The 15,694-nt window shown below is 47.1% G+C and overlaps 1 protein-coding gene across 4 annotated transcripts in view; it reads left to right on the top strand.

Moving 5' to 3' along the window:
- col14a1a (collagen, type XIV, alpha 1a) overlaps positions 1-15,694 on the top strand; it is an 83,594-nt gene that overhangs the window by 19,482 nt on the left and 48,418 nt on the right. For all 4 annotated transcript variants that reach the window (XM_042085743.1, XM_042085742.1, XM_042085741.1 and 1 more), the window contains 16 exons: positions 2,138-2,293; positions 2,464-2,583; positions 3,537-3,701; positions 4,419-4,580; positions 5,052-5,212; positions 5,849-5,978; positions 6,978-7,120; positions 7,798-7,927; positions 8,271-8,410; positions 8,714-8,840; positions 9,798-9,937; positions 11,234-11,366; positions 11,696-11,728; positions 12,405-12,547; positions 14,804-14,939; positions 15,546-15,668. In XM_042085743.1, the coding sequence (XP_041941677.1) occupies positions 2,138-2,293; positions 2,464-2,583; positions 3,537-3,701; positions 4,419-4,580; positions 5,052-5,212; positions 5,849-5,978; positions 6,978-7,120; positions 7,798-7,927; positions 8,271-8,410; positions 8,714-8,840; positions 9,798-9,937; positions 11,234-11,366; positions 11,696-11,728; positions 12,405-12,547; positions 14,804-14,939; positions 15,546-15,668 (2,142 nt within the window). The remainder of the gene's footprint in view (positions 1-2,137; positions 2,294-2,463; positions 2,584-3,536; positions 3,702-4,418; positions 4,581-5,051; positions 5,213-5,848; positions 5,979-6,977; positions 7,121-7,797; positions 7,928-8,270; positions 8,411-8,713; positions 8,841-9,797; positions 9,938-11,233; positions 11,367-11,695; positions 11,729-12,404; positions 12,548-14,803; positions 14,940-15,545; positions 15,669-15,694) is intronic.

Genomic DNA, 15,694 nt, shown 5'->3' with positions numbered 1-15,694 from the left:
CCAGAGAATTCCAACTGAGCAGTGTTGCATTCAACACGATTTCCATGTGCTTCCAATCAGCTGTCTCTAAATGTCAAGTGACTCCATGAATAAGTTCTTTTGAAGAGTCCAGCAACACGATTGTAAGACAGTTTTGCTTATTTTCACAGCACATGCATGGTGTATGGGCCCATGGTTTTGACATGACTCTGCTGTCATTGATTTGACCTTTCCTTGCTTGAGGTGGGATGTAGAGGAGAGGGGTCATTAACCCATAGTTAATCTCCATGCTTTAATTTGAATTTAAATCAATGCTGTGTAGGTCCCAGTAGGGTCAGATTCCCATCAGAGACCTTTCTCCTCTGCAGCCCCCTCATTCACCCTCACACGCCTGTTCCCATCAAAGCTTTTGTAAGTGTGTGTGTGTGTACGTATATTTGTATGAATGTGTGTATCTGTGTGTGTGTGTGTGTGTGTGTGTCTGTGTATGTGTGTGTGTGTGTGTGTGTGTGTGCATGTGTGTGTGTGTGTGTGTGTGTGTGTGTGTGTGTGTGTGTGTGTGTGTGTGTGTGAGAGAGAATGTACTATGTGTGTGTGTGAGAATGTACTATGTGTGTGTGTCTGCTTCGATGAGTCCTCTGTAGAGGTTAATGAGTGCATAGATGGAGCTGGAGTGGGTCACTCAGTTCTCCTGCTGCTCAGCTACTAAACTGCTTTGCCAGCTAAGCCAAGGTCATGGATAGAAGCACTGAAATGGCTAAATGACCACGTAAAGTTAAATCCTTTTGAAACTGAATCAAAATGTTGTGGCACATGCGATTTGTGTGTAGATGTGTAAGACCTCATACTAACAGTTATCTTTGTTTTCTCTGAAAGCATTTGTAAGCTACACAGCAGTCACATTTTTCAAGCTACTCTTGTACTAATTCTAAAAATAAGTGTTTCTAAAAATGTGCATATTCCATTTTAGATAATCACTACACAAACAGCTGAAGCCTGGAGGAACTATTAAAGCGTTGCAGTTGCAGTGATATTCTGACCATGACAGAGGAGATACATTAGCAGTGGGAGCCATAGAAGGAGAATTGTTGTATTTGGTCATTTTCAGAAATGTTCTAGTGATTTCTATCTGTTCATTTCACTTCACTTATTGCCTTTCCCATGTGAAGTTTGTGCACATTCTTTTTTCTTCCCAACACACACCATTAGTTACAGACACCAATCATCACCTCTCTCTTTCTCTCTCTCTCTCTCTCTCTCTTGCTCTCTCTCTCAGTCCCTCTCCATCATCCAATGCTGTATTGTGTCACATAATGGGTTTCTGTGGGTGAGGAAAAGAACCAGTGTGATCTACATCTGAGCTCCCTCTGCTCTCGCAGACCAGATTTACCACCTGCACTGGCATAATACATTATCCACTACGCTGGTGTGTGTACATCTAGGAGAATGTGTGACTGTGTGTAGGTGTGTGTCTACTGTATGCATGTGTGTGTGTGCATGTCTTGGTGTATGTCTGTGTGTGTGTGTGTGTGTGTGTGTGTGTGTGTGTGTGTGTGTGTGTGTGTGTGTGTGTGTGTGTGTGTGTGTGTGTGTCTGTGTGTGTGTGTGTGTGTGTGTGTGTGTGTAAGCTCCTTGTGCTCAGTGGTGTGCCGGCCTGACAGGAGGTCGATTTCTCCCACACACACCATACGGAGATCTGCAGTCCCTGGAGGGAATCCAGGGTGCAGGAGTCACTCCTCAAAGTCTCTGCTGGCCGTCCCCTTCAAGCGCTGCCACAAACCAAAAACCCCTCTTCCCTCTCTGTTTAGTGTACAGATGCACTCAGTGCACCAGGGAGCGCAATGTGACTTTGTTTTTTATTTGTTTAACTTTCTGAGAATGTATTTCTTTCTATGGGGCTATTGGCTTTGCAACAGACATGTTGAATGCAATTAAACTCATACATTGTTAGTGGTTTTGTTTGTTGTAGGTGAAATCCGCAGTTCAGTTTTTTTTATCAAAGCAGGTGTTTGCTTTGCTGTAGACTGATGCTAGGAAAATGCTGTGGACCTAAACTGCACATCAAGACGACTTCACTTGTTCATTGTAATGTGTCCAGTTGTCGTAGAAACCTGCATTTGTTCCGACACTGTATTTTGTTCATTTTCCTTCTCCACAGCTGACCAGTTTGTATGCGCAACCTCATCCATTGCTGACATCGTCATCTTGGTGGACGGCTCCTGGAGCATCGGCAGACTCAACTTCCGTCTGGTCAGGAATTTCCTGGAGAGCTTAGTGACTGCTTTTGACGTGGACATCAACAAGACACGGATAGGTGGGCAGAGACAGACACCCATTGATCGGAAAAATGAAATGCAGTGCGGGCACAGAGCAAAGGCCCAACATTTTCACTCTCTCCTGAACTCTTCTTCAGTGCTCTCTCAGAGCTGACAGTTTGGAGGAGATGATGAGGGATTGTTCTTTGTTCATGTGTCTGTGCTCTAGGCTTGGCTCAGTACAGTGGAGATCCACGTATAGAGTGGCACCTCAACGCCTTCCCGACCAAAGACGCCGTGATGGACGCTGTGAAGAACCTACCCTACAAAGGAGGCAACACCCTCACAGGTACCCTGACACCTCAGATGATGCCTACAATCTGGAGAATACACGAGAACGCCTAGATCAAACCTGAAGTTGGTGATATTTCATGAATTAGTAGAGAAAACTCAAAAGAAAAGCGTTTTTTAATCATTGTTGCTATTTCCATGGCCTGATTTATCAGTGGCATTGCTCATAACAGTGGGGGCAGTAGCTTAAATGATGTCCTAACCGTGATCTGCTACAGCAGCCTAGCTAACTACAGCATGGTTCTAAGCCCTCTGCCTTTATCCCCAGGGGTTACAACTCATGGTTATAACATAGCATCACTGGGCTGAACACTGCTTGAGATGAAAGACTCAAGAGCCATATATAACCGATGTTTTTGAATTGCTGGGATGAGATTAAAGGAGGATTCAGTTTGTGATTGGAAGTAAATATTCCGAGCAGTGCTGTCATCATGGTTTGGCCTATTTAGCTCTGGATGAGAGGACGCCGTCTCTCCTGGGGTGGCCTGAACAGCAGAGTGCAGGTCAGGGACACAGTGGCCTGGCCTTTCATCAGGAGTCTGTATAGAGAGAGTGGACGACAGTGTGTGTTGTGCCCCTGTGCTATTTGCTCCAGAAAGGCACACAGAGATGGCCCCTGGTGTTAGATGACAGTAAATGTCTACAAGTAAATTACCGTAACTGTTGTCCAACTGAGTAGCACCGCAAAGCTAACATAAACCCTCAGACTTAACCCAAATCTTACATTGCCTGCTAATAATAAGTAGTTTGTATGTCTTTGTGTATCCCTATTTGAGTGCAGGGCAACAGAGGCTATAGCTTATTCTCTTTTAGCATCTAATTTTGATAATGTGCAGTGTGTGTAAGCTGACCTGTGTGTTTTCTGTCTGATGTATGGTGCAGCTGAAAGACAGGATGATTGGGGGAGCTGAAATTAATGAATGCCTCTCGTCTGTGTCATCTCATCCCCAGGCCTGGCCCTCACCTACGTCCAGGAACACAGCTTCAAACCAGAATCCGGAGCCAGAAGTGGCGTTCCCAAAATTGGCATCCTTATCACTGACGGCAAATCCCAGGATGATGTCATTCCTCCGGCCCAGAGCCTCCGGGATGAGGGCATTGAGCTCTTTGCCATCGGTATGAAAGGAGTCCATTATCACGGCCTGAAGCGTATCTGTGGCCCTTTGTGTTGTCCAGTGTGCCTGCTTCAAAAGGGCAGGCATTTTTCACACACTGGATAAACTCAGTCATTTACTGTGGAGAGGCATTATGTTCTCCTGCCCATCTGATCTTTAGCCTAAACTCAATCATATCATGTTGCAGTAAAAAAAACCTGAGGGTGCTGAAGAATTGGTAAATGCGTATCATCTAATTGTACTCAAGAGTTTTTGAGGTTCTTGGTTCAGGTTTTGTGTGTGTATTATTGGCCCTGTTACTGACTTATATGGAGTCAGAGAGATAGAGAGATAGAGAGAGAGAGAGAGAGAGAGAGAGGCATAGACGGTCACCAGAGGCTGAAGTCCACAGCAGTCTCAGATGGTCAGACAGAATCATATATACAAGACACACACCAACGGGCACACAGACTGATGGGCACACAGCTGACCTAAGCCTTTCATCCTCCTTGGCGGGAATATATATCACAGCTGACTGGTCAGCCCAGACAGACAGGGATTCAGTAGGAACAGCTCTGCTGCTAAAGCTACGGACACAGCAGAAGACTTGTTCTGGAGGTGTAGTTATATTCCTGTGAGTGCGGGAGTGTGTGTTTTGTGTATGTCTTCATATGTAAGAATGTGTGTGTGTGTGTGTGTGTGTGTGAGCATGAGCACTGACTTGCGTTTGCGTGCACAGGTGTGAAGAATGCTGATGAGAGCGAGCTGCAGTCCATCGCCTCTCCACCCATCGACACACACGTGTACAACGTGGCCGACTTCAACATCATGAGCTCCATAGTGGAGGGCCTCACCCGCATCGTGTGTGAGCGTGTCGAAGAACAGGACAAGGAGATCAAACGTAAGACACACACACACACACACACACACACACACACACACACACACACACACACACACACACACACACAGCACGGTCTGAGAGGAAAGCGTAGCCACAGCTGTCAAAATAAGTACAGAGCACAGAGCAGCCAGACAGCTGAGTAAAGCTTGTTTTTAGAAAAGGGAGAACAAGAACATCTGAATTGGCAACACACCTCAGTCAGTTGTACCTTTGAGCCAACATAATAATAGCATATCGTAAAGGGCATATAGGTTCCTGTGAAGCTGTGTTTACTGTAGCACGGGGCTGTTGTTACAGTATTTTCGTATGGGTTGTTGATGTTTTATGTATGGCTTTGTGGTGTATGTTAATTGCCCTCCTGCCTGTGGTGCGGTCCCATGGTGTTCTTTTCTTAGTCCAATGCTGTCTGTGTGTGTGTGTGTGTGTGTGTGTGTGTGTGTGTGTGTGTGTGTGTGTGTGTGTTTGTAGGGGACTATGTGCCCCCAGAGCCGCAGGGTCCTCCCCAGCGCCTGGTCACCTCTGAGGTGGGCCCGCGCAGCTTCCGCGTGTCCTGGTCCCCAGCTCCGGGCAGCGTGCAGAAGTACCGCGTGGTCTACCACGCAACCAGCAGCCCAGCCAACGTAGAGGAGGTGAGCGGTGCGCCGCCACCATAAAAATGACCCAGTGACACACACACACACACACACACACACACACACACACACACAAACATGTTTTGTGGTAGATGATAGTCACTTCATTTTTTATCCAGCTGTTGACATTCATCTATTCCACTGGATTGTGCATATCAGCATTATACAGTGTTTTACATAGATCAACATCAGATTGTGTTTGTTGGCGTAGTGTGTGTGTGTGTGTGTGTGTGTGTGTGGTGGGGGATTCTATGAGTGTGCTGTCTGTGGTTCCATCACCCTCAGTGGTGTGAACACTTCACAGTGTGGGACTGAGCTCACATTCTCCAGATATGTGGGAGTATCCAGCAGCCTTTCCCAGCCCTTTAGGAATCCTGTCATAATTAGCATTCTTCAGTGGCGTGACACTTTCACTCAAGCCCACTTCATCTGGATCCCCTCCAAGAGTTTTCTCTCACTCTTTTCTATTCCTCCCTTCCCTTGTCGTCCGTGTTTTTTTTTTCTTATTCTCTTCTTTCCACTGCTGAGAGAGCATCTCCGCTCTGATGGGGGAAAGGCCTGCGCGTGTGTGTGTGTGTGTGTGTGGAGAGTGGTGATCATGCACTGATGATGTTTTTGTTTGTTTTTCGCAAGACTGTTGTGGATGGCAGCGAAAGTTCTGTGCTGCTGACCAACCTTCACGCTCTGACGGAGTACGCTATCGCTGTGTTCGCCGTCTACGCCAGCGCTAGCAGCGAGGCCCTCCGAGGCAGCCAGACCACCCGTAAGACTCACCACTCTCACATTCGCTCCTCTCTGCCTAATGGCTCCCTGTGGAAGTAGAGTATCAGCCCCAAAGGAGGATGATCCAGAACATTCCTTGAAATTGTATGAAATTACCAAACCAGTTACTTGTTCGGCTTGGCAATATTAAGTGATACCACATGAGGATCACGTTTGACAAAAGTAATTGATTAAAGTAAATAATAGTGCACAATGTCAGGATAAGTGTGGTAAGAAACAAAAGTAATCCAAGTCTGTGTGAATGCAGTGTAGTGTAGAAAACAAAGCAAACGTGCAATGTGGTCTAAGTGGAGAGGAGGAACATTGCACAGCCGATAGGTAGCCCTTTAGCCGCCAGGTAGCCCTTTAGTCGATAGGTAGCCCTTTAGCTGATAGGTAGCCCTTTAGTCACCAGGTAGCCCTTTAGTCGATAGGTAGCCCTTTAGCTGATAGGTAGCCCTTTAGCCAATAGGTAGCCCTTTAGTCGATAGGTAGCACTTTAGCCGCCAGGTAGCCCTTTAGTCACCAGGTAGCCCTTTAGCCAATAGGTAGCCCTTTACTGTAATCACCAGGTAGCCCTTTAGTCACCAGGTAGCCCTTTAGTCACCAGGTAGCCCTTTAGCCACCAGGTAGCCCTTTAGCCGCTAGGTAGCCCTTTTATGGGCACAATCAGGGTAGATGAGGCACACCTGCCCGCTAGGCTACACCCCTGCAATGCAGATAGGAGAGGGAAAAACAGACAGGCACAGGCAGGGTCTTAACATATGGAAGTCAAAATGACTGAGTGTGTGTGTGTGTGTGTGTGTGTGTGTGTGTGTGTGTGTGTGTGTAGTGTGTGCATGCACATCTTTGTATATCTATCTGTGTGTGCGTGTGTGTTTGTGTGTGTGTGTGTCGTGTGTGTGCGTGCACATCTTTGTACATGTATCTGTGTGTGTGTGTGTGTGTGTGTGTGTTTGCGCGCATGTGTGTGTTAATAATGTGCGTGCCTGTCTTACAGTGGCCTTACCCATGGTGGCCGAGATTGGTCTGGACGATATAACCCACAGCAGCATGCGTGTGCACTGGAGGAGCGTGGAAGGGGCCTCTGGCTACATGGTCCTGTACACGTCACCCACCCTGGAGGATGTGGATAAGACTGAGGTGAGACACAGAGCTCTCAACTAGCTACCAGCAGTGCGTCAACAGCAGCACAACCCCCTTTTGTGTGAAGTTCTCAAATAAACTATGAATGTTCATAATGGACAGTCGTGTATTCATAATTCCTTAACATGAGTGAAAGTGAAAGTGAATATTTTTACTATAACAGAGATTCATACAACCGTAACATGCAATACTCTTATTGCCTCTCAGAAGGCTTGTGTGGTAGCTGTATCTTCCAGCCAGTATTACTTTAAGCTCCCTGGGAGTCCTGTGAAATTCCTTATGATGTCCATCAGCCTCACTATCATGGGTCAGCAGCACAGTTGGGGCTACCATGCGTGTAGATCTTCTATCTCTCTTATGGGATTGACCACTGCCATTACAAATCAAATCCCTTAGGCTTCACAGGCAGATGAATGAAAGGCTATCCTGAAGGTTAAAGGCCTTTGCTCAGAACCATTTTTGTTCCTTTCGACTTGTTATTTTTTGTGGATGATATACCATAATGTATATTTGCTTTTACTTTGGTTTGTCTCTTGTCATTCATTAGTGGATTCATGGTATACATTTGTAACCTGTGTGTATATATGTGTGCATATATGTGTGTGTGTGTGTGTGTGTGTGTGTGTGTGTGTGTGTGTGTGTGTGTGTGTGTGTGTGTGTGTCTGTGAATGTAGATAAGAGTGCCAGAGTCAGTGACGGATATTCAGCTGACAGCCCTGAGTCCAGACACAGACTACATGGTGAATGTGTACGCCCTGTTCGGAGACGACACCAGCGACCCGAGGACCGGCCAAGAGACCACATGTGAGTGTGCTGCTCAGCTCTGCAGCTCCTGGCCCAGTGTAGCTCATGTTCCTCCCTCACCCTGACAGCTGAGGGGCAGGAACACGTCGGAACAAACTCCTCAAACTTTTACCGCAGACTGAAACAAGACATCAGCTCAATCCGCTCTGCCAGTAGTTCAATGGCCAGATTCACTCTTGCCTTTTAAAGAAATATGTTTATTGGAGAGGCTGGTGCTGTGCCACAGTTCTCTACGCATGAGAACTTTTTAGACTGAATTGGTACTTCATCTGTCTGTGCGACTGTGGTTGTCTGGATGGCACAGGGACTAGCTACCCATCTGATTCTCATTATTCACTTCCAGTGCCCCTATCGCCTCCTCGCAACCTGCGGATCTTTGACGTGAAGCACAGCTCCGCCAAGCTCAGCTGGGTTCCTGGAGCTAAAGACGCTCAGGGCTACCGTGTTGGATACGTTGTTACTGGAGGAATCCAAACAAATGAGGTGAGGACTGATGTTGGGGAAGTGTCTGTCCAGAATCTTTCAGTAAGGTTTGCTTCTGTTGTCACCTCCTCTTTTCAACAAGAACTGTGTTACTGTATCATGAATTTATCATTGGCTGACTGATTTATTCTGCTTCAGCAAAAGTTTGAATTTCCTTGATTTTGCTTGATAGTGGTGATGATTTGTGCTTCGGTTGTGCTTGTGTTTTAGTTCAGGGCGAGGCTAGGGCTTGAGTCCACTTGTCCGTTCTCTCTCTGACCCGTGGTTCATGGTGTGTGTGTGTTGTTGTGTGTGTCGTTCTAGGTGGAGGCCGGACCGGTCACCTCCCTGGTGCTGAAGGACCTGGCTTCCCTGACAGAGTACACTGTTGCTGTCTTTGCCATCTACGACGCGGGCCAATCAGAAGCGCTGAGCGGGAGCTTTGTGACCTGTAAGACCTCTTCTTAAGAGTCGGCTACTTACGAGGCTCCTCTCTGACCTCTGACGCCTGTGAATTAGACCAGAGGTCCGAATTCATCATCCTAGCGCAGGTCACGAGGGACGTGAATGAAACATCACTCTCAGCATTGTCATTACCTGAGATAAATGATAGATCATGGCAGACTTCGATCCATTGTCTTTTGCGGGCAGTTTGCCACTGTCATTCTGGGGTGAGCTGATGAGTGCCCTGTGGTCTTGTCGACGGTGATGGGGTCAGGGCTGGACTGCGCTGGGCTGTGCTGTGCTGGGCATGGCTTGGCTTGGCTGGGCTGCCCTGTGCTGCTGTCTCAGCACAAATAGATGGGAGTTAGTTTTGTGGGGACACAGAGGCCTCATGACTTCTCCCGCACTCATTCGCTCCTCTCACTCACGGCTCGGCTCTGCTCGTCTCCGTGGCTCCGTGCCCGAGCTCTGTCCTCATCTGAACTCTCCCAAAGCCTGCTGCACCTACGGCGAGAGCTGGGGGAGAAGAAACGTTTAGATCCCTATCACACTTCATCAGGAGCCAGAAAATGTCAATCAGTTCTTTATTTCTTGGAGTACACAATAATCAAGAACATCTTGCTGTAATATGTAACATTCTAGATTATTTGATGTTTTCGTAAATCATTGTTGATGTTTTAGTAAATCATTATTACATGATTCATTATGCAGTTAATTGTGACAGCATGCAATGTGATATTATTTCTTTATAGATGCTGACTTTAGACTTTATGCTTCAAAGTCCCCAAGAACAAATAATGAATTTCCAAGAACATCAAGTTGTGTAGTTTCAGCATGTACTGTGAATTATAATAGTGGTCAACATTACCAAATGAAAGTCTACAGAGGCCCTCTGTTATCTTGATGTCTTATGCTCTGATGAATGACTTTAGTTAGCTGAGTGGGTCTGATGTGTCTCCTCCAGTGGAAGTGCCCGAGCCGCTGGACCCTGTGACCAGTGACGTGACCCCGGACAGCTTCCGCGTCAGCTGGACGCATCCCGCTCAGGACGTGCTGCTCTACAAACTCGCCTGGGTCCCACTCGACGGAGGAGACAGCATGGAGGTCAGTTAGAACAGCATTCCGAGCCGTGCGTGGTCCACTGCTCAGTGTTAAATAAGAGCATTGTGTGGGTCAGAGGTGTGCATTTTGTGCCATCAAGGGAAATTAATGTGTCAGTCTGTTCTGGCCTTGTCACTGCACACTTATGTGGCGCTCATATTGTATTAGAAGTGCAACAGGAAGCACTTTTCATCAAATAAAGTGCATTCATAATGGCTCTGGATGGGGTTTTGAATTACAAGGCAGAGCTATTAAAAAGTGTCCCTCATTATAAGTCCCAACAGCTGTGGTCATGTGCCGTTGTGATACGGTTCACGTAGAGGTGAAGATTTTAATTAAAGTGCTGACGAAGCAATACATCTCCTGATTGGACTAAATTACAGCACTGACTACACTGAGTAAGTTAATCTCAGTGCAGGGACCATCTGGACGCACCAATAGCGATGAGAGACATGTTCCATGACTCTGGGGGTTTTGTTGCAGTGATCCACTAAAAGCTGATGAGCTCATTCAGCTCTGAAGCTGACTTTGAATTTCATTAAAGGTAGGAAGCTGGAGTTAAAGACAATAGGTTCTTTCCTCCATCTGGGCCAAAGCGCACCCCTTTGTGGAGTCATATGAAAACAAGCTATAGTGTGTGCGATTTAGTGAGTTAAACATCTACAGTAGTTTCAACCCGACTGCTCGACAATTTACCTCAGTGTCGGTCAGTCAGCACCTCAAATCTCTGTCGTCGGCTTTCGCCTGTGGGGATTCCGGTGTCCCTGCTTGGTGTTGTATTTGGGACCCAGAGGAGGTGGCTGAGGGGTTAGGGTGGTGAGCGGGCAGCGAAGGTGGGAAGTGTTGCTCTCTCTCCCTGAGCCGTGTGTGACTCATGGTCCGGAGCCTGCCGAGGCGGCCCTGAGAACCTCTGCTCTTTAGAGATAGTGCTGCTGGTCGATAGGTTTGCTGAGAGCCAGCGGAGCAGAAAATCATAACTCGGATGAGAAGTGGACGCAGGAGAACGCTGGGCCGCTGCCGCCCTCCACACTCCCCCACACTCCCCCAACACACTCCTTTCATCTCCAATGCATCCTGCTGCATTATGGATGTGTTGGTGTGTTTGCCATAAAAGGCTGCATAAAGAGAAACAGTACCTTTTTAAGCCGTTCAGTCTTGGTATTCACCCATACCGTTCGAAATTAGAACGCCCTTCCATGAAGATATCAATTGAAAAGGTTTGCGGTTCTAACATTGTTGCCATTCTGGATTGTGAATTGTCTTTCTTTAAGTGGTTGAGTGTGATGTTCTTTTGTGCAGGTGGTTGTGCCTGGTGACAAGGACACGTATCTGCTAACGGGGCTGGAGCAGCGCACGGAGTACGAGGTGTTCCTCTCGGCCTCCTACAGCGACGAGGTGGAGAGCGAGGCGGTCTCTATCCTGGAAACCACAAGTGAGAGAAGCACTCTAATCTACTAGCGCAGAGACTAGAGAGATTTGTTTCATTACTCTTCACCACATTCTCAGCTTTAAATGGAAGTGAATGACAAGGTCCTCAGAAAGAAGTTGAATCAATTCATTTTGTCGTTTGTATTAAACAAATAAGTTTGATTAGACACCACAGATTAAAGCATCATGCCAAGGTTCATGCTGAAGACATAAACCCATCTATCTGTTCAGTTCCGTTAAATTACTGAAAGCCTCTCTGCTTTTTTCAGTCAGTATCTCGATATTTCCATTCATACTTTGTTTGTCTTTTCTCTCCATGTGTCTATTATCCAGTGGATAGGTCTACTGTTGCCACACCAACAGAAGGTAAGTCATTATGGCTGCCACTGGTCTAATGAACAGAATGGCTTGTTACCTATAAAAGCATGCACTTTCACTTCTGGCTTGTGTACTTGTTTACGGTTTATGTACATGGGTCACAACACACTTCTGTGAGAGCTTCATACTGTCAGCTGTGATAAAGCAAGTATTTGATTTTACATGTAGTCCTGTGAATGTATATTCTCTCTCTCTCTCTCTCTCTCTCTCTCTCTCTCTCTCTCTCTGTCTCTGTAGAGTATTTGTCTGTTGAAGGGCTAGTGTGAGAGGAAAGGTATTTCCTCCATCACATCTGTGTATCTGTTCCATCATGGACTTTGTTAAAGCACACTATTGTTTTCATTGGTCTGGTAGTCAGTCTGTTGAGAGGTAATCAGACCTTAACAAGCTGTTTTATGCCTTGTGACCAGAACATCCAGATGTTCATGACTAACGATATGGCATCAGATGCTCTGGTCTGCTCTTTGTTTTTTGGCCACCCTTTGCATATGGGTCACACGAATATGCCAGAAAGCCTTTCGTTCAACTCACCAGTATGACTAAGAATTGGCAAGCTTTTCGACTTTGGTCAAGCTGATGGCCATGATAGCACGTTTCAGTTTCCTGTGGTGTGTGTCCGGTGCCCAGTATTGTTCCAATGCCGTGTTGATTCCATCTCCCTTAGAGCCTCGTTTTGGTCTGAGTGAAATTGTTGTGGATGACGAGACAGCGTCCAGCCTGCGGGTGAGCTGGGAGACAGAGGACACGAATGTGGAGAAGTTCAAGGTGTCCTACAGGAGCCAGAGTGGAGATGTAGGAGAAGAGGTGGTGAGTGTGCTCACATCCCCTCAACCTGTTACCCGGCAACACTTCCACAACAGTCAGTGTACAACTGAGCTTGGACTAAGGTGTCAGTCAGCTATAGGAAGACAAGAAGAGAGTGCAGAGAACAACCTTTAGTTGTACTCTTAAGGTGCCATAGCTATATAAGCGAGACAGCCCACTGCTACACAAGATACTAATTGCTATACACTACATACCACATACTGCTTTAAAAGGAGTTTCTAAGCAAATTAGAGTTATAGCATAGTACATTCTGTTGATAAGTTTGTTTTCAAGTCAGGGGCATACAGCCAGTATTCAGGCATAGGTGCAATTGAATGTATTTATGGCTGTATGACTTCAGTTATCTTGTCATATGTCAGTCAACTGTCTTGATGATGTTTTGTGAGTCAGAGAACCACAGTGGACTCTTTCTTTGTGTAGTAGACTAATATTTACCCCATGAACCATTGTGGCACCAGGCAGAAAAAAAGGCATTTTCTCAGTGACTGACATTTAGCTTTGAGATTTTTGCTCTGACCCATCAAACCATTTCTCCCAGAGATTTCTCTGGCACTGGGCTCTGACTCCAGAGTCAAAAGGGAACTGCATTTATGTCACTGCCACCTTCAAGAGTCTCTTCCATATAAACATGTGTGTGTGTGTGTGTGTGTGTGTGTGTGTGTGTGTGTGTGTGTGTGTGTGTGTGTGTGTGTGTGTGTGTTCAAACGTCAAAGTCTTCGGGGACACATATTTGTGTTATCCCTCAGGAACACACACACATACCACCCTGAATCTTATGCTGCATGGAAACAGATGTGCTTTGTTGTAGCAGCACGTTTGAATTGGAAATCCAGTATTGTATCCATTCTGCTTTTATGTACACTCTGCTTTCTGTGAGGAAAATTCTGGATTGAGCTTGTCCTTGTGCTATGGAAGAATACGTAGAAGATTCACTGAATAATGCATGACATTTGTGTGTATGTACTGTAAATTACCTGATGTGCTGTGGAAGAGTCACCCACCTGGTGCTAGGCAGCAAACCCCCACCTCACTTTTTTAACACGAATGTCAGCGGCAGAATCAGACACTAATTCAAATGACATCACGCTGCATTATTGCATGTATTATTTGCAACAGTTGTGTGACTTTGACCACTGAGTATGTACACGCTTCTTGTTGAGGATAAGATCATATTCCAATAGCAATTAAATCATTCAAAAGTAGCTATGAAAGTGGCTACTGTACCTCATGAATACATGTGGTACTGAATGTAATCTCTCAGGTTAGGCGTGGGGACCAGAACGATCTGAAACTGATCCGAGGCCAATTTACAAGGCGAAAATGTGGAATTCTCCACTCTCAGCATAGTCGCTCAACATAGTCACTGCCTTAATGACAGCCACCCAAGCCGCTTTTCAGTCCCAGCAAGAATTCTTTTGGTGTGCAGCCCTGTAGCCGCCCGGGCACAGAGGAGCTGACAGCGACACCCCACCCCCTCTCCCCACCCACCACCCCCCGTTTTAATTTCCAGCCGCAGTCGCTGCGGGTCAGGCGGCAGGCTGATAAAACGAGATGGGCGCAGGAACAAAAGGCACGAAAGGCATTCCATTATCTTTTCAAGTAGCATTTAGGTCACAGCGACAGCACCTGCTGTAGAAAGCCACGCTCGAGCATCTGCCGCAGCAGAAGGAGGAGGAGGAGGACTAGGTGGGGAGTCGTGCGAGGACACGCTCCAAAGAGAGAGGAAGTTCCTCCTGCTCGCTAGCGGAGCTCAGCCCAGATTCATGGGAGAATTCAGCACCACAGGTCAGCCGGACAGCTCCAGTCCAACACTGCACCATCTCCTACTTAGGTGCAGTGTGCAGTGTAATGCTTAATATGATGTGATGAATACAAACTGTAGTGGGTTTTTTCCCATATTGGGAGTTGTTGGAGGTGGTTAGTTACAGAAGAGTGTCTCGTCTTTAAAATCTAGCTCCTCGTCTGCACTCAGCTATGTGCAAGAATCAGTCAGTCAGTCAGATCACACACACACACACACACACACACACCCGCACTCACACACACAAACATATACACACACATGCACACACGTACACACACAAACACACACACACACACACACACACACACATGCACACACGTACATGCACACCCACCCGCACATCACCCCCCCTCCCCCCCCCCCCCACACACACACACACACACACACACACATTATTCACATGAGTGTAATGTATTTCTGTTGTTCTATGGCAGATGCTGGTTCCAGGTTCCCAGAGGATTGTGACTCTGCAGCCTCTCCTCTCTGACACGGAGTACAGTGTGACCGTCATCCCTGTCTACACGGATGGAGAACACAGCAACTTCGCTCTCTCCTCCAGAGGAAAGACCTGTGAGAGCCACACACACACACACACACACACACACACACACACCCTCATCTCATTTACACTCACTGACCACTGGGACACACACTCACACACTCCGACACAGAACACCCACTCATGGAGCGCTGTGTCTATCTCACACATCCTCTGTCAAGTCGGTCTCACACACCTGCCCTGAGAAAGCCACCAGACTCTCTGTGTCAAACACTCCCCTCTCCCCTCACTCACACACTCACTCACACACACACTCACACTCCCTTTCACACTCACTCTCACTCTCCATTTGCAGCTTTCATCCACCTCAACCCATTTACACCAGTAAAAGGTTTTCCCATATTTATAGATGTGTTAGATAGATGTGTGTGTGTGTGTGTATGTGCGTGTGTGTGCGCGTGTGTGTGTGTGTGTGTGTGTGTGTGTGTGTGTGTGTGTGTGTGTGTGTGTGCCTGTGCAGTCTACTTTCATGATATTCATGAGCTGTTGGTTCAACCAGTGCGTGCCCTCAAGGTGTGCAATGGCTTGACATCCTGTGTGACCGTATCATGTGACTGACTGAGCGAGTGCCTGGCTTCCTGTCTGACCGCCCATACATTTTCCTGCCCTGTGCGCAGTGCCCCTGGCCGCCCCCAGCAACCTCAGAGTGTCAGAGGAGGGGTACGACCGCCTCCGCATCACCTGGGATCCGGCACCCTTCCCCACGGAAGGCTACAAGATCTTCTACCAGCCCAGCTCAGGTAAGAGCCCGGAACACGCCGCTGGG

Source organism: Alosa sapidissima, chromosome 3, assembly GCF_018492685.1.
Source record: "Alosa sapidissima isolate fAloSap1 chromosome 3, fAloSap1.pri, whole genome shotgun sequence".
Lineage (NCBI taxonomy): Eukaryota > Metazoa > Chordata > Actinopteri > Clupeiformes > Clupeidae > Alosa > Alosa sapidissima.
The sequence above is the reverse complement of the archived record's forward strand: the minus strand, read 5'-3'. Positions and strand labels throughout refer to the sequence as shown.